Source organism: Osmerus mordax, chromosome 20, assembly GCF_038355195.1.
Source record: "Osmerus mordax isolate fOsmMor3 chromosome 20, fOsmMor3.pri, whole genome shotgun sequence".
Taxonomy (NCBI): domain Eukaryota; kingdom Metazoa; phylum Chordata; class Actinopteri; order Osmeriformes; family Osmeridae; genus Osmerus; species Osmerus mordax.
The window spans coordinates 8,178,602-8,198,058 of NC_090069.1; the positions used below are offsets into that span (position 1 = coordinate 8,178,602).

Below are 19,457 nucleotides of genomic sequence, written 5' to 3' on the forward strand. Positions count from 1 at the left end.
TCGCTTTAGACCCTCACATCCAGACCCCCAGTCCCAGGTGAGTTATGGACCGGTCCATAACCTTCGGCAGGGATGGCATTAAATCAAACACGCGAGTGGGACTCCCTGCCCCCCCATCCCATCCCATTTCTTTCTTTCTCTTCTAAAAGGAAAGAATAGTCTTCCACTGTCTTCAAGACAAATTTGTGTTTTTACAGATGGAAAGGAAAAGGTACTGTGGCAGAGACTCACAATCAATTGCTCGTGTGTCTTGTCTAGACTTACTCATTTAGTTGACCTTTGAGGACTTAAATGAGGTCAATGGGTCAATGCTTTCTGGATTTTTTTTTCTTCTTGAGATCAATAACAAGATTTCACCCAATTCAGCCAATTTTTTTTAATTCAGGTGTAGCCAAATAAGATTTCTTCAACAATAAATTATGAGGAAATCAACAGAAATTAGGATTTCTGTAAGAGTGAAACATATTTGTGATGGGTGTAAATTGGTTTTAAAAATAGTTTCAGCAGCTTTTCATCAGCTTTATCAAAGAGAGATTTTAGTTGAATACATTTCTTACGTAAACCTTTTTCAAAGAATCCCCAACACTATTTTGTGTGGGAAAATCTTCAAAAACAAGGAATTGAGAGCAACATGAGAGCAAAGCAGATTGAGGGACTTTCTCCTTATCAATACTGTTGGCTTGGGAGCCAGTGCAGCCAAGGGGCAAGTTCCTTTTGTCTAGTGCCAGCGGGCCCTTAAAGGAAGGGAGGAAGGGAGGTAGGGAGACATGAGGTGAGAGAGGGAGGGAGGCAGGGAGGGAGGCTGGCTGGCTGGCATAGAGACCAAGCCCAGCTATCATGCAGGTGCTTTAGGGAGAGCTCAAAGGAATCTCGACATCATTGTGTAAGTCATTGTGAGGACAGAGCCAAAGACTACGAAACATTTAACATCAGTCTTTTAAGCTAGGGAGGGGGGGGGTTACTATCAGTTGCCAAGCTAAATGTACACATGTGCCCCCTATTTACTTTTGATCAGTTTGGCAAACTAAATAACTACTGAATGTTTGACTCTACTGTATGTAGGTTACCTCAGACCAGACCCCAGCTTCCCACACAGTGAGACAGTCCTGTCCTTCACAGCGTTGCATATGGGCAGGTTTGGGTCCGACGCAGTCCTTGTCCTTGGCCTTGACAAGAGTCCCATTGCATAACTGGAGGGTGCAGGCCACTTGTCTATTCTGAGAGCCCTTACCGCAGGTACGAGAGCAGGAAGTCCACTCTGTCATCATCCACCTGCAGAGAGGAGGGAGACAGATGTCAGGGAGGACCAAACATACAAATTATCAAACTGACAGTAACACACAGGGAACTGCAAATATGTGCATGCACACACACACACTCACACAACCCATGTCCCATACTCTAGGTACGTCTGCCCCACTCTTCAAAACTGTCTATTTTGGCATTCTTTGAGTAAATGTGTTTGTTTGTGTGTGTGGTTGGGAGAGGCCAGCTGGCCAGGAAGACTAAGGGTTGGGGGTAATGGGGGGCAGGCCAGGCTGAACCAACGAGCGCTAATAGGCTCGCCTGACGTGATGTGGCCTCATCTGGGCGACAGATGTGAAGGAAGAAAGAGGCACCAGGAGCTTGGGGACTGGTTGGGGGGGACTCAGGGAGTCAAACTCAGTGGTTATGATCTGTGAAGAGCAGGCAGCAAGGACAGGGTCCAGCTGTAAGTCTGCTGGGCCAGACAGTAACATGACTTGACCTCTTTGACCCAGCCAGCAATCACAGTCCCTCTTCCCCATCTCTCACTCTTTAACTCTCCCCTCTCTCTTTTTGTCTTTCTCTGTTGTCTCTGATATCACATTCCGCAAATGAACCGCTTTCCAGTTATCTGATCGTCAGAGGAGCACCACATTGACTGTCCACCACAGCGGGGACAGTCAATGTAATTTATCCTCTGCTTGGTGTAGCTCATGAGTAGTTGCAAAAGTGATGTCTATTACCTTCATACACATGGGAGATAAGACAGGAACCGATGATATCAGGAGGAATGTAAACACGCTGCAGCCACATTGAAAGCTGACTTTGCACTACTGTGGAGAAGTAAGTGAAGCAACTTTGGGTATAAACAATGCCAAACATGTTTACAAGCAAAGCAAAATGACCCCATAAACTTATGTAAAGATTTATATTGGCTTGGGTTGGCTAACTCAAATTCTATAACCTTAGCTCACATAAGCACCGAGGACTACCTATGCAGTGCTTTTGAGCACATTCGACAGATTCACAATAACTTATCATATACAGTATGTGTAACCAAGCTTAATGGGTTGGCTTCTCAGTAGTAATAATACTGCTCTTTCACGCTACCAAAGAGCTAGCTTTTCAGTGGCATAGTTAGTTTACACTAGTTAGTTGTGTTTAGATGTGGCTGTCATGTTTGCGAGTCAGTGGACCCCGGTTCACATCCTAGTGTGGGAGGAATGGGAGAAAGCTGAGCTACTGTACAATGACTCCTATAACATATGTCATGCTGTCCTTATGAGCAATACAGCATTTAAAACATGCATTGCCAAATATTTTACAAACTTCAGCTACATAAGCATATGTTAGCGCACTTTTATTCAAACTGTCAGTCCCTCCCAGGACTTGGAAAGATGGGACAGCATTTTGTTTCATAATTTTTCTCTGAGCTATCCAAGAAATGAGTCTTAGAAGAGAATTCTTCCACACTGTGAGAAATCTGTTCTCAATGAGTTTAGCTATTATGCCACATTTTCCAGTTGTAGTATCTGCCAAATATGACAATGGCACAGAGAAAGAGAGGGAGAAACAAATTTTGTACAAACATCAATCTCTCAGGATTACTTAGATTTTCCCTCCTCCCAAGTCACTCAAGAAAACAGTTTCACAATGATGTCATTGGAGAATAATGACAGTTGCCAATGTGAAGAGGCTGGAGAGACTCAACTCTGTCAAACATGTTACAGAAAGAAAAGAACAAACAGCCACAGTTTTCGTCTTTCTCTCGCCAATTTAATATTGTCTAACAGCGTTTATGTCAATTTTGACACAAAATAGTCTTCAGAAGTCTTCTGATTATACGAGTCCCCTTAGATGAGTCATTGTGCTTGCAAGATGAAAGGATTCCTCTATCATATTAAGTGATTCCTCAAAAGAATAGACGTGGCACAGTGAAAGAGCCAAGGACATGTCAAGGAAATGCTTTGGAACAAGAAACTATCATCCTACCATGTGATATGTACATTGCCCCTGAAGTGACCTGTGCAAAAAATTTAATCACAAAGGCCCAATACCAATGTCCCCCCTAAATCCTAAACCCTGAACCCACCTGGTACGTGACGGAGTGCAAGAGGCTGCAAGGGCACAAAATGCTATGAATAGGAATGGGACAGCACTTACTTTTCTGTAAAGTTGTCGTGTTGTTGGATAAAATCTGATGAAAGCATATTTCAGGACTCTCAAGTCTCATGCATTTGCCATGAGACTGACGCATTTAAACAATTTCTCACGCTCTCATGCAACACCTTGTATTTCTCACGCTGAGAAGTAAGGGATAACTTGTCCCACTATATAAATTACAGTTAATGGATGAGGCGCAGGCATACGGAGGGAATTTTTCCTGCTGAGTTGATAGTTGTCTCGAGTTATACCGAGTTAAATGCCACTTACAAGAAATCTGAAACATCACCAAGTGCATCCTGTTTGCTTTAATTACACTTGAGATGTGTCTAGAACTTGTCCCACAATTCATTCTGCATGTCAATAACCAAGGGAGTCAGGTGGCTGAGCGGTTAGGGAGTTGGGCTAGTAATCTGAAGGTTACCGGTTCGATTCCTGTCTGTGCAAAATGATGTTGTGTCCTTGGGCAAGGCACTTCACCCTACTTGCCTCGGGGGGAATGTCCCTGTACTTACCGTAAGTCGCTCTGGATAAGAGCGTCTGCTAAATGACTAAATGTAAATGTAAACCAAACCATGAAGTCCAAGGAACAATCTGTAGACCTCAGTGATAAAAAGGGCATGAAATCAATTTCTAAAGCTTTGAGAGTTCACAGTAGCACAGTGGTCACAATTATTGTGAATAATTGGAAGAAGTTTGGAAATGCCAGGACTCTTCCTAGATGTAAATGTCTGGACAAACTGACTGGGCAAGGAAGGCTTTGTCAGTGAGGTGACCAAGAATCACTAAGAGAGCTCCTGAAGTCCTCTGGAGGGATGAGGGAACAGGCCGGAAAAAGACCCTCTCAGCAGAACTCCATCTATCAGGACTTTATGGTCAAGTGGTTAGACGGATGCCACTCTTTAGTAAAAGGCATATGACAGCCCGCTTGGAGTTTGACAAAAAGCATTTAAAGGACTCTGAGAGCATGATGAAAATGACTCTCTGGTATGATGAAACAACAACTGAACTCCTTGGGTAGCTCTCCAAGCTATATCTGGTGATACCAGGAACTGCACTCTAATACCGTCCCCACAATGAAGCATAGTGGTGGCGGCATCATTGTGCTTCTTAGCAGCAAGAACAGAGAGACTGGTCAGAAATGAGGGAAGGAGAAATGCATCCAAATACAAAGAGGTCCTTGAAGAAAGCCTGCTCCAGAGTGCATGCAACCTCAGACAGGCGTGATGGTTCCCCCTTCACCACGACAATGACCCACAGCATACAGCCAAGACAATGCTGGAGTAGCTTCTGGAAAAGTCTGTCACTATACTTGAGTGGTCCAGCAAAGCCCAGATTTTAACCCCATCAAACATATGCGGAGAGACCTGAAGATGGCAGTTCACAGACACTTCCCATCCAATCTTACGGATCTTGAGAGGATCTGACAGTAAGAAAGGGATAAACAGCCTAGATCCAGGTATGCAAAGCTGTTAGAGATGTATCCAAGACGACTTGCCACAGAAATTACTGCCAAAGGGACTTCTACAAAGTACTAAAGTATGGGTCTGAATATGTACAGAATGTAAATGAAATCTTTTTTTTTTTTTTTTTTTATGTCTAAAAACATGTTATGGGTATATGAATATGGAGAGAGATATGTCTCAAAAGTATTCGTAAATGCAAGTACCATGATCCACAAATGTTTCACGATTTACAAATGTGTTTTGCGATCCACAAAAACAAAATTCTTCCTTGTGATATGTAAGTTGGCATTTACATAAATGTGCTATGATTTGTACACATCGATGTCCATTTGTAAATATATCGTTTGTAATTTCTTAAAATACTTAACATTTCATGTGTGCATTTCTCATGGTCTGTCATTTGTAAATCTACAATTCGCGTGTGAAGTGTTGAATCTGCATTTGTGGATCGCCCAATATTTACAGTGGCACTGTAAATATAATTTTACAGTAAATATAATTTTACAGTATGTTTGACAAGATTTGCTAGCTAACCAGCCATGTCACTGTCCCAAAATCAATATCAAGATTTTCACGAACAAAGTAGGCCTATTGGCCATATACTAGTTCTACGCTACAGTACGGCCGCAGCCTGTGGAGCGAGGTAAATAGCAAATGGGATGTGAGATGAGCGGTTACGTGTAGCCTAGTACTAGTAGAGCTATATGGCCGATACTTTATTCGTTAAAAAAATTATATTGATTTTGGGACAATGACATGGCTTGGTTAGCTAACAAATCTTCTTGTCAAACATACTGTACAATTATATTTACTGTTTGTCAACCATACACAATGTTATTGCCTTTGAATCTTGTTAGCCTAACGTTAGCTTTCGGGCTAATAGCTCAGTCAAAGGAAAGCCGGTGGGCAGAGGAAAACACTGCCACTTACCGGATGGCACTGTCGAAAGGGGGGGGGGGGGGGGGGGGGGGTTGTGTTTGTGGATCAAAAAGCTATTTGTGTGTGGATCGCAAAAGACCGAAAATAATGTCTCAAAATTACGTCATAGGAAGAAGGATTGCACGCGTGTATTGGCCGATCCATAAATGCAGATTCAACACTTCACACGCGAATTGTAGATTTACAAATGACAGACCATGAGAAATGCACACACGAAATGTTAAGTATTTTAAGAAATTACAAACGATATATTTACAAATGGACATCTATGTGTACAAGTAATAGCACATTTATGTAAATGCCAACTTACAAATCACGAGGAAGAATTTGGTTTTTGTGGATCGCAAAACACATTTGTAAATCGTGAAACATTTGTGGATCATGGTACTTGCATTTACGAATACTTTTGAGACATATCTCTCTCCATATATGAACATAGCTTAATGGGCAAAAATGGCAATTGTATCCATTTAAAATTAAATCAAGCAAAATAAAATGGGAACCAATTTACTGAAACCACTTTGTTGTCGAAGTTTCAACACAAGGCCATATCAGAAGTTGTGATGTGAACACATTTATAATTTTTCTCCATCATTACATTGATTAAAATGCCCTTCTATATAATCAAAATAAATGTGCTGATTCATACAATGCCATAGGCCAGTTAAAGGAACTAGACTGTATTACACAAAGGCTGTTCCTAACCCTGAAGTTGGCCTTTGTCCTAACCTTACCTCATCTGACAGGGCTGCTCGTTACACTTGCGAACTTGAGGCTCAGGTTTGGTGAGGTGCCCGCATTTTCTGTTGTCCACGCTTGTAGTTTTGTTGACAATTTTGCTACAGGTGACAATAGTCTTTCTTTCTCCTAAAACAAATAATAATGTACAGTATACATTGACATTACCTTTTGAAAAACCGAAACTATTGTGCATTTTATTCATTAATGAGAACTTCTACATCTCATGTAAAAGGACATAAATACATTAAAGACAATTATACAAAATACTACACAATAGGTATTTCACAGATAATTAGGAGAAACAGTTTGGTGTGCTAAATACGAACCGGTAAATTAGCATACCTCCTCCACACACAGCATCGCAGTCCTCCCACCCAGAGTGGGTCCACATGAAGAGAGGCTCAGATGGCTTGGGGCCTGCTCCCAGTCCTCCCTGGAACTCTGGGATGGCCTCTGTAGGGATGGTGTACTCATAGTGGATGCAATGGTTCTGCTCATTGAACAGCAGCACCTAATTTAAAAACTTACGGTCAATGTGCAGAAAACATTTGTTCTATGTTTATGTCTACTGACGTTATCTAAATCAATAAATTAGTATGTAGTTTGGCATGTTATATAGGGTTGTGTACTGTGTGTACAGGACACAGGTTGCCTTTGCAAAAAACTAAAATCATTCAAATCATACATGAAAGTGAGTTTGGTTAGAAAAGACTTTGATTTCCTGAGCTATGAGCCTGTTTTTGGAATAATCTTCAAAATCTGATAACATAAAATTGATTATTTCATCACCTTTAATGAACTGAAAGTCAGACAAAAAAAAATCTTTGTCAAATCAAGAAATTCTATTTTTTCAACATGGAACAAAAAATAACCCTAAACCTTAATAACCCAAAATTTCCAATTTTGAAAAACCCATTGAGGCATATATAGATTTTATCTCCCCTGGACAGAGCTATCATGAGATTAAATTAGTATTAAAGTTGGAGCCAGGACCACTCTTCTGTGCCCATTTCCCATGATACATTTACTCTCTGCTTGACCTGCGTCTGAGAGCTGGCCGCCCCCCTGTTGGCATAATCTCATTAGCAGTGCTGCTGTGCTTGTCAAAGGGTAATCCTATTAAAATTATAACCCTAATCCCCGCCATGACAGAGTTGTCGCTGACCACGGCCGGCTAATAATGCCACCCATCATATCCTCAATCATTAACTTGGCTGCTTTTGCTCACGCTGGTCACAATCCAACTCACAACCTGATGAGCTGCATGCACCCTTACGCCTGTGGACATGCTGCTTAAATCAGTGTAGTGAAACCCGCTCCTGAGATGATTTTCTTTGACAGCTAAACAGTATATCATATTTCATTTAATGCTTGTTCCATTGCTTGAGCATAGTCTTATTGTATAGTTCATTATCATTATGATTATTTTAGAGTTGAAGAAAAAGGTCTATTGTTTATCTTTGAAAACCCATTCCAGGACAATAGAGGCAAAAACACATGGTAATACCATATTGCTGGCTAACTAAGCTATGGGACATTAAATGGATTAAAAGGAAATAAATTCACCATAAGATGCAGAGGAGATGTGGTGGGACCCTTGGCAGACATTTTCTCCCAGAGTCCCCTCCTGACATAGTGGACTGTTGTGCCTGCCATGTTGAAAGAACCTGGGTGGTCTATCTTCCAGTTGCTGTTGATGGAATGCTTGCTCGTGTCTTTGAGAGCTGCAAAATGTAAACATGGGAAAGGGTGAGATCAAAACCTTTTGATAATGTTTACTACTCTTTGGAAGTATGTTGTTGATGTGCTGAAAAAAAAGTCCAGATAGGCGAATGTCATTGACTGATTTTATAGGGTATTTCACACTTCCTTAAGGTCTCCGAATAGGGTATGTAACATTGTTTGGGCTGCAAATGGCCCAGGTGCTGCCAGAGGTTTTCTCCCTTTTATGGTATGCTCATTAATATTTATATGAGCTGCGCGCTGATTGGTTGGTTTACAACGAGCGAAGATGCAGAGCAAAGACGCAACATAGCCTGCATCGTGAATTGTAGATTTACATGCTACAACACTTAGGTTTCATTCGAAGCTTATGTCTTTTTTGTACATTAGTATTGCTAATAACTGTTAGCGACAAAATCATACTTACAGCTTGCGGTTGTGATGTACATTTTGGGGCGTGACAAAGGTACAGACCAGAGCCAAAAACGTGGAGCCACCGACGTCAATTCAATGGCTTTTTGGAAACCGCCCGTTTTACAGTGGCAGTTTCAAATTGTGAGATTTGCATAGGAAAGAGGTGTCAATGGACTTTGAGGTTCACTGTATGTCCATTTTACCCACCGAACTGTCGTTATTCAACTATGACAAGGTAAACTCGGTTTTGGATTCAAAGACCCCTTTAAATACTTTTGATAACCATACATCTTGGAGATATTTAAACCAACAAAAACAAAGACAAAATAGTTACACTAATATTCATTTTACATTTACCTTCTATTTAGCAGGGATTTCCAGGTTAAATGTTGGTCAAATTGACCAACGAGGCAAACAGACAAGTCATGGCTCGAAATACACCCCTACTCGTGATACAAAGCTCCAAAGTCTTCCCCTCACTGAGCCCTGCAGTAACCTCTATCTAATCGTATCACTCTGCCTTCCTACGCGTTTGAACTCGTCTCGCCTCCCTTCTGCATCATAGGAGGGGCAGGAGGTCTTAGAAACAGGGAGAGAGGACTCGGGCAGAGTCGGTCGTAGGGAGTAAGGGGATCAACCGTGGCCTTGGTGCCCCTGGCCCTTGGAGGACTCGATTGAAGTGAGCCGGTCCGTGCTTCTTAATCCAGGTAACATGAAAGCCGAGATACAGGCAGGCATGCCCCCGTGCCTATTCCCCTTGATAGCTGGGGAGGATCAGCTGACAGATATTAGACAGATGGATACAGTGCAGGGTCTAACCACATGGCCACATGAGAGATCTGGGGGAGTGTGAATGTGAATAAGGAGCTTTGTGAGTGGGCTGTGGGGGTGGGGGGTACAGTAAGAGTTGTAGTTTCTGTCTTGGAGAAAGTATCTGAAGGCATTAGAGGATATCTGGTTTAATGGTGGGAGTCAGTTGGCTGAGCGGTGAGGGAGTCGGGCTAGTAATCCAAAGGTTGCCAGTTCGATTCCCGGTCATGCCAACTGACGTTGTGTCCTTGGGCAAGGCACTTCACCCTACTTGCCTCGGGGGGATGTCCCTGTACTTACTGTAAGTCGCTCTGGATAAGAGTGTCTGCTAAATGACTAAATGTAATGTAAATGTAATGGTGAGACCGCTATTTGTCGTTGATCCTGGCAGTGATCTCAAGGTTCTACTAAGGCTTTTTTGAGAGTAGTCAATAGTACTTGTTTAACAGTCACAAAGCAACCAAGGCTTGGGTTCATATGAGCAGCCAGTTGCTTGCTGATAACTATCGGGCAGGCAACAAGAGTGGAGGAGAATATGCGGTTGTATGACAGAAATATGTGCGAAGGTTGACGTTTGCGATGGGGTGAACTGATAAGACAAAACCACAATGATGCAATGAAGGAGAGTATCAGTTTCTTACCCAGATAACTCTGAGCGGGTATTTGCTCCACCACTCTTATTCTCCTGGCCCCTTTAGGAATAACCACTGCTTCCACATAGCCTAAAGAGACCCAGAGGAAAGCCAAATAAAGAGAGAGAGGGTGAGAGATACAAATGCGGAGGAATGAAAGGCAGATGAGAGAAAAATGGAGAATCAAAAAGATGGACAAAAAGTGTTACTGTTTGAGGAAGCTTTAAGGAAAGACACTCGTCAAGACAAAAATATCCATTCCACTTGGAGCATAGTATAAAAAATAATAATAATTAAATACAAACAAAACAATATTTTAAGCTGTACTGGAAGGGGCAGCAAATCATCCACCAAGTCGTAATTGTTGTAATTTCCAAACAACATGTATAATGTGCCAAGTATGATAACACAGAGGTAAAAAAAACATTTATCTAAAGTTTTGGCTTGGCAGCAGTGAGGAACCATCTTGACTATAAACACAAAAAACACAGTTTTTAAACAGTGTTACATGACTGTGTCAGTGTGGAATCTTTGGCTGACAATAACCATTGGTTATAAAAGAGACCCCACACAAAGCCTCGACTGGCTGTGATCCAGAATGCGTGGGCTGTGTGAGTGTGTATGTGTGCGTGTGTTGGGGGGAGATACATTTATAATATGGTATATTATACATATCTTTCAACACAACTGGCTGTCCTCCAAGAATATAGGTCACAAATATGCTGGAGTGCTGGAGAGCTTGGATAAGGAACGCAAAACCTACACTGTAATCCCAGGAACATCAACATGACCTAAGCAGTTTCTGGTGCCTTCAACTTGCATTTAACTTGCAAACTGTTAATTATTACATAAAATAGCTTGCATGTGGCCGTAACACCTTGTATGGTGACATGTGATTGTAATTTTCCAACTGACACTTGTTTGAGGGAAAATTTACTTTGTTGATCTCCCCTGCATTCTGACATATAGTGGTTAATAATCCTACCTGCACCTCCCGTCTGGTTGAAATCGCCCTTGACAACCTTACAGGACTTTTCGTTGCCGTTACATACTCCACAGTGATCTTCTCTGGCCATGGAGCCAAGGATCCCATCACAGCCCACTTTCTAAGACAAGACACACAAAACATACACACACACAATCACATTCAAGTTCAAATGTCAATCAATTTGGTGGTCAAGAATAAGATGCCTTTCTATAGGTATTTTTTATTTTTTTTTAAACCTGATTTGAAAATTGCACAGAACTGCAATTTTGTACACTTGTCTTGAGTGCCTTGAGTATATTAAACATTACCTCCTGATTTAATAAATCATAACTTACTAAATCTGAAAATAAACTAATACAAAAGTGTGCCATTCAGGTGCCATTGATTTTGCTAGATGTAAATCGGTGTTGGTGAGCAGAGCTGTGTGTAACTGGGCTGGGCTTTATATTGTATTTGCTGGTCCAGTGTTTCACACACACTCTTTCACCAACCGTCTCTGGAGGAGGGCATCCTCACTGAATAGCTGCTCCCAAGGTTTTTTCCAATTTTTCTCTTCTAGTGAGTTTTTCCTTGTCTTTAGGTTTAGGTTGGTTGAGGGGCAGTCTATGGGCGTATGTGAAGCCCTCTATGACAATGCTTGTAAAAAGGGCCATACAAATAAATGTTGATTTGATTTGATGATGATGTCATTTAGTCATTTAGCAGACGCTCTTATCCAGAGCGACTTACATTACAGGGACACAGTACAGGGACATTCCCCCGAGGCAAGTAGGGTGAAGTGCCTTGCCCAAGGACACAATGTCAGTTTGCATTGCCGGGAATCGAACTGGCAACCTTCGGATTACTAGCCCGATTCCCTCACCGCTCAGCCACCTGACTCCCTGTGATGTGTCAGTCTTGGCTCTTTATGCAGACTGCTTTTGAAGATAGTGGGGAGGCAGGACACAAGTTTGTCTCAATTATTTTCTTGTTGCCTTTCTCTCTCTCTCTTGCCAGAAAGGTCTTGCTTTCTGACCCTTGACCAAAATAATTTCAACCTCCCACATCTCCCCTTTCTCTTCCATCACCATCTCTGTTTCTTGTCTCTCTTCTTATACCCCACCCCTCTCTGTTCGTTCTTTCTTTCTCCTCTCTCTCTCTCTCTCTCTCTCTCTCTCTCTCTCTCTCTCTCTCTCTCTCTCTCTCTCTCTCTCTCTCTCTTTTCTTCTACTTTTCTCATATGGCACAAATGTACACCATGGGACGATTACTCTTGGTCTTGTGGAGCCAGTGTTTGTTTCAGTCACGTTCACCTACTCCTCAGAGTGTTGTTAAAATAATGGAGGGTGGCCTTGGGGGTACATCGAAATGAAAGTGTCTGTGATTTATATTTGACTGTAGGAGACCTGTCACTTTTGCTTGTCCCAATAAATAGTCGATTGGATACAGTTTGTGAGTTATTTGTTAGGGTGAGAGGGGCAATCTGTTACCCTGTCTCAGATCATCTGAGTACATGACTCACACAATCAGCGACAAGTTAAACAACTTATACTGTACCTGACAAGTCCCGTTGGCACAGAGACCTGCTTCCTGTGGACCACAGGAAGTCCCATCAAGGACCTTTTCAGACAGGAGGTGGGGTTGTTCCTTCCCAGAGGAGGAGCAGAACAGTGTGCATGGCCTCTCTGAATAGAAACAAATATGAGTGAGAGAAAAAGATCAAGTGAGCTAGAAGAGAGAGAAACAATTATCCATCACACAACTCTTTATGTTCGTTCTAAACAAGGTGACTTTCTGTTTATCATTGTAAGGAATGTGGTATACATTGTAAACCTTGTTATCTGCCTTAGCAGATACAAAATGACTAGAATTGTGGTAGTTATGTATATGTTACATAGACAATGCATGCACACTGGCCAATGGTTTTTTAGCTACAAAAGCTGAAGCCTTTTACAGAAGTTTCTCAAGTATACAAGTAGTCAGATATTCATTCAGCAGATGCTTTTATCCAAATGACTTTGCTTACAAATACTGCATACAGAAAGTACAGCAGAAGATCAAGGATCAGAAGTGCATATTCTACAGTATTTTGGTGGTCAGAGTAAAAAAAAACCTGACTGTATTTACTAGTCCCATTGCAAAGTAACCACATCTCAGCTAACAGGTACACAAAAATACCTAATATTATAGTGCAAAAATGACATCTCAATTGCTTAATTATAGTGCATCAATGACATCTTGATTACGGTAGCTAGCTGATGTAATGTGAACAAAACAATAAAACTACAGTGCAATAATATCTCAATACTTTGGCTGTACAGTGAAAACATTTACAAACATATCTTGCAACATCAACTATTCATGGGTGTATTTTCTTGCCAGACAGGTCAAAAGGTATACACTTCTGGGAACCACTCTTTGCTCCAACAACTTCACCCCACTCAACCTCTCACTGATATTTATCAGTTACCTGACACCCTTACATTGTGGACTTCTCAAAGCCCAAGACCTGACCAGGAGGCCCAGTGAGAAGTTTTCTTATAGCGGTGTGTATATGTTAATGTTTGAAATGCAACTCCTGTAATTCTGCTCAGAGGAAAAAAGTCCAGTGATAAATGGTTTACATTGAGACAGGAATCTTAATCAATGTTCTAAACAATTATGGCTATCTATGGAAATCTCTTACAGTACAAAGATAGCTTTTTTCTCCTGTTGTTTCTGTGGAAAATATGGGAGAATATGGATTGGAGCCAGTTTGAATACATGGTTCTGATTTAGAAAGATGTTTTTGATGGTGGGATCACACACAAGACAGCTCAAAGTATACACATAATTGTCAATCATTTTCTAGTATTTGAATGACTCCAAGACTAATTCACCTTCTTCGCAGGGCTTCACTACTTTTAGTTAACTGTTAAGTAAGTAAAATGTATAATGAGAGAGAGAGAATCATGTAACCGGTAAAAGTTCAGTAATGTGGAATAAAGGGATATTGAGATGGTTGTGAGAGGTAGACAGAGAATGGAAAACTAGACAGAGAGAGAAGAAAAAGATTAATAACAAAAAAGTAAGCTGAACAAATCCATCTCAACAGAAAGGGAGAGAGATAGAGAAGAAGTTAAAGGACCCCAGGCTTAATAAAAGGAGCTTTGTACTACAGCAGGCAGACAGTCTATGCAGTGATGTCATTTAAAGATCAGCCACTTAAGAGAGACTGCTTTGTCATTCTGCACTGAACCCAGGTTCCCTAATTGCAGGCTGGTGCCTTTTGGAACTGTAACATGGGCCTGACCTCACTGTAAGGATGGGTGTCACCCTGCCCCCACCTCTCATATGCTAAAATCTGGAGTTGGTGGACGGAGTCTCTACTTGATGGGTCTCACACCTCATTGTGTAACTTACTGTCACATTGCTAGTCATATGTTGATAAGTAAGGGTCAAGATGTGGTCTGATTGGTTGTTCTACAGATAACACTTAGGTATAAAGGGAATTGTGAAGCATTGTCCTTTAGATTCTTGTTCTCCTGAGGAATTCTACTCAGCTTTGGCTTTTCCTTCTCCTTCCTCACCTCTTTCTCTCTCTGATTTACAATAATCAAGGTAGAGTAGGTAAGAGTTAAAACCTCCACTTTGTAACATGTGTGCCTTGTAATTGATTTAATTAATTTGCAATGTTATTAAATATGTATTTCACTTAGATTGCTTTGACAATTCTTGCTCAAATAACTGCAATTCCATTGGTATTGGCATGATTTGGTTAATGTTAATACACTGTTCAGTTTACCTCTCTTCCTTTAAACATAGGGGAATAGTTTTAGTTGTTTGGATTAATATTAAACCCCCTACATCACACACAAACACACACATGTAGATAGATCCAATGTTCTTGAGTTGCAATGGTGTATTCGTGGGGGAAGATAAATTACATTTACATTTAGCAGACGCTCTTATCCAGAGCGAATTAAATGAATTACTTTAATTAAAAGTTTTGTGAGTGCCTGTTGCTGTGGTGTTCAGAGTACCCACCGTCGTCCATGACTGCGTGCCAGTGGAGGGAGGGGCGGTTGAAAGTCTGGCACTGCTGGTCTCTGAAGCTGGGGATGCCGGAAGGGCAGGGCATGTTCTCACACAGCCTGTACTGCATCTTGAGGCCAATGCAGTCCCGGCTCTTCCAGCTCAACCTAAAGGAGACAGTATTATACTGTATGTAAATCATAAGTACAGAGTTTGCAAGAAGTTAAGAAGAGATCTCATCAGGTAAAACATTATCGCATGGCTTGGGGTGCGACCATGCTCCGGCTCTTGTGTAATGCAGCTGTTAAATGGGTAACACTCTAGGCATTTGAGATTTCTCATGCCACCTCAAATGCGTTTGCATAGCAAAGTTTGTCACGGAGTAGGCATTGCAAGTTATGAGTAGGAGGAAATGTGGCACATTAGACCATTTTATGACAGTCAATAACGTTTGACTGTACTGTACACCAGTGCGTTCGCTGGCACCCCGGAGTGTTAAACCCTACCCTGGAGCCTTCGCATTTCCCTGTTCTCAGACTTGGTTAGATGACAATACATTACTAAGGAAATCAACTGTTCTTACCTACAAAAATAAACAAAATATACAGTATATATTTTTTACTCATACCACTTTAAGTACCTTTGGTTCTCACACTTGCGTTGCCTGCCGCTGACCCCGGTGCTGCAAGTTCGACTGCAAGCTCCCCAGGAGCCCCAGGGGCTCCACTCTCCCATTGTGGGCTCCGTCGGTGGCCCCCGGCTCACACAGTCCCCAGCACGACACCACTGCAGAACCGCACAAACACACACACCAGAGTTGAATCAAAATCCTTGAAGCTTTCAGCCATGTTGTGCTGGCACTATACGTTGAGCTGCACTATAGGCTACACAACATTTAGCTGAACTCAACTAAGCACTTGAACAACTGATCTCAGTTGAAATGCTGTGAATTGCTCTGATGAGTGGTTCGTGAAAATCAAATAGTCCATCGTGCAACGTGCATCGCTGTCTATTACAAACTCAATAAGACAAGCAGACTCATGAATTATGGCAAATTCCAATACATACAGGTGAGCATGCTTTCTTTTTTGAATGAAATGCTGGCTAACTAACTAAGAGGAAGGCCAACTTTTAAGTGACTACTTTGTTTCAGTATAGCTACATTACATTTACGTTTAGTCATTTAGCAGACGCTCTTATCCAGAGCGACTTACAGTAAGTACAGGGACATACCCCCGAGGCAAGAGGAGCAGACGCTCTGGATAAGAGCGTCTGCAAAATGACTAAATGTAAGTAAGGGGAATACCCCCGAGGGATAACCAACAGTGAATTCAGTGTCTCCTGTCGGTGGTGGGGGGGTTGGGGGGGGGGGGGATAGACTAATGCGTTCTGCAGAGGAGGGAGACACGTTGGTCACGGTTTGGAATGAAAGGGAGAAAACAGGACAGTAACACGGCGGATATCGCTATAAAATAAAATAAAACGACGACGATGTAGTTAAGGCGGCAGGCGTGTGTTGCTTAGGCGGTCGCCTTAACTGAAAAGTGCTGCGGGAAACGCACGGGTAAGCGCACATACGTAAATCGCCTGATCACTGTAGTCTTTTAGGACTACAGATTTAAGGCCGCAATATGCTTCTGCATCTCCGTTTACGGATGGGCGGGCGCACGGATACGCAAGGATACGGACGGATAGACTGCATTTATGGTTCTCCGTAGGCTGTGGGTGCTGAAAACAATTCACCGCCAGAAGAGTAGGTGGCGCAACGGTTTTTTGTAAATCGTCGTGGAGTGTTTATTTACCTAGGTTATCGAGAAGTCGGAGCAAATTTACAAATTAGCCGTTTCATCAATAAAATACGCACATTTTCAGCAACTACATTGCCCATTTATCGTCACATTTTAATTCAGATGCTGATTTACATGTACTGTTTAGCTGAAATATGAATAGTGAAAACTTACAGCAATGGCGGTCAAAGGATTCTGTTTGTCCTGTTTATCCCGGCAACCCCGCCCCTGATGCAAGCGATTCTTAAAAATGACCAATCACAGCCAAGGGGGTCTCCGTAGCTCTCCGTCGCTCACGACGGATAGTTAGAAAATTCAGGAGGTGCACGTCGAGCTCTCCGGGGCTCTCCGAGGGTTGACGGAGAGCTCGTAGAGGGCGTTCCTCGGAGAAGAGGGCGTTCCCATGTGTCCGTTTTTCGAAAAACCCAGAAGCATATATAAGCCTTTACTACTGCTCAACTATGATAGAGGCAGAGCTGGAGGCTGATGGGGGGGGGGATCAGATTCAATTTCCCTGGGGGAGGTCACTGAGGTAGTCAAACAACTCCACAGTGGCAAAGCCTCAGGGTCCTTTTCACAAGTGAGGGGAGAATGGAGCGGGAGGTTGGCCGGAGAATAAGGGCAGTGAGGGCGGTATTACATTTTCTCTGTTACACCATTGTCAACAAAAGAGAGCTGAGCCGGAGGGCAAAGCTCTCGATCTACTGGTCAATTTTCGTTCCTACCCTCACCTATGGTCATAAAGGTTGGGTCATGGGCACTGCACAGGGTCTGTAACTTCATGATCTGGGCCTGTTCCTCGGTCATTTGTATGTGTTGAAACGAGCTGCAACAGGTATAGGACAAGAACACTATTCCTACCACGTTTTCTTGAGGCATGGATATAGTGAGTCATGGGCATATGCAGTGGCGGTTTTTGTTTGTAGGGCTACTTGGGCGAACAACCCATGTTGCCTATGCTTAAATCCGCCACTGGGCATACGACAGGAACAATGTTCTTACAATTACAATTATGACAACTAGCTCAACCATTGTGCATTTAATGACTTATGTACTTTACTAAATGTCTAGATGTTTGTGAAGGTAGACAATTTAACAGAGAACATCTAATACATTTTGATCAACATGAGTAATTGATAATGTAGGAAACAGCAGACAATTGTAGGCTACTTAATTATTTGCATTAATGTATCAGAGAATTGGCAATTTGTAAAAAATAATGAGAAATTGCATTCAGGATTTGCATAAGTGACTAGATGATGTGGAGGTTGAACAAGTATTTTTTTGAATTTCAGTTGTGATCTGAGAAATGCAGATACCAAAGCCACTGATAAGTATGAGAACTGTCATCAACAGCTGCATCATGGGAACTGCACTATCTATCTATAATTCCAGAAATCTGTGTGTGACCGACATCTTACTCACTGACTGCATCACAGGCACAATGCCCTCTCTATAATTCTAGGAATCTGTGTGTGTGTCACCTACTTCATCATAGACACTGTGCACTATCTATCTACGGTTCCAGGAATCAGTCTAACCAACATCTTAATCAATGACTGCATCACGGGCACTGTGCACTAGTGTAACAAATGAAACATTATTACAATCTGATAACTGGTACTGTATTATTAACACTCAAAACACCTTGCCCTGTTGGTTTGGTGAGAAAAGCTTTGTAAAAACTTCTCAATATAATCACTGTTTTACTGAGAGAAGCACTACGGCCCCTTAACCCCTTTGTCTGACATCCAGCAAACTCCACTGTCATGGTTGGTGTACAGACAGGCTTTTGCAACAATCTGATATTTTAACACAGGGATGTAGTTCTGTTAGCCTGGACACAGAGAGAGAGGAGAGGCAATCTGAAACCTGGCCAGGGGGTTCACTGTGAGCTGCTCCAGCTGGTCTCCTCCTCCTTCTCTCTGTTTTCTCTCCTTCACTCCTGTGCTCTGCTGCAGTGCCCATGGGTTGTCTCTTATGAGGCTGTTTGTAATAGCTCAAAATGTTTCACAGTTTCTGTCTGTCTGTTTTCATAGTGTATAAGTATTATGTTTAAATACTTACAGAAAACTGTGACTGTAGAAACTGCAGTACATTATAATGCATCTTTATTAATTTCTGTTGGTATTCTTTAAAATAGAACTATATATATATATATCTTTTTAAACATATTTTGGTTATGGAAAAGAACATAGAAAATGAGACAAAAATACACAGCACTCTGTACCCACCTTGCCAGTGTCACACGCTGTACCATCCATAGGGGGATCCAGCTTGGTCTTACAGTCTTTCTCTCCATCCACGAGACACCATAGGCCAGAGCACATCACATACTGGGACACAGAGAGGAGAGGAGAGAGACAGGGTTCCAGTAAGGAACACTTTACACGACTATACTGAAGCTACAAAAATCCTGTACTTGGGATTTCCAAATTGTTCTCAAATAAATTATTCGAAATGAAATGCTATACAAATAAAAGAGGCATACAAGGTTGCTATAGAAAACCCATCACAGAAACCCCTTCTAAAGGAATATTTCTCACCTTAGTCTATA

General features: G+C 42.0%; 1 protein-coding gene across 1 annotated transcript in view; it reads right to left on the minus strand.

Moving 5' to 3' along the window:
• Positions 1-19,457, minus strand: part of LOC136964577 (A disintegrin and metalloproteinase with thrombospondin motifs 19-like) — a 67,874-nt gene that overhangs the window by 7,477 nt on the left and 40,940 nt on the right. The window contains exons 11-20 of the mRNA XM_067258739.1: positions 19,135-19,236; positions 15,754-15,899; positions 15,126-15,280; positions 12,657-12,784; positions 11,118-11,238; positions 10,142-10,222; positions 8,121-8,278; positions 6,897-7,065; positions 6,548-6,680; positions 1,068-1,272 (exon numbers count right to left, since the gene is read on the minus strand). Of these exons, the coding sequence (XP_067114840.1) occupies positions 1,068-1,272; positions 6,548-6,680; positions 6,897-7,065; positions 8,121-8,278; positions 10,142-10,222; positions 11,118-11,238; positions 12,657-12,784; positions 15,126-15,280; positions 15,754-15,899; positions 19,135-19,236 (1,398 nt within the window). The remainder of the gene's footprint in view (positions 1-1,067; positions 1,273-6,547; positions 6,681-6,896; positions 7,066-8,120; positions 8,279-10,141; positions 10,223-11,117; positions 11,239-12,656; positions 12,785-15,125; positions 15,281-15,753; positions 15,900-19,134; positions 19,237-19,457) is intronic.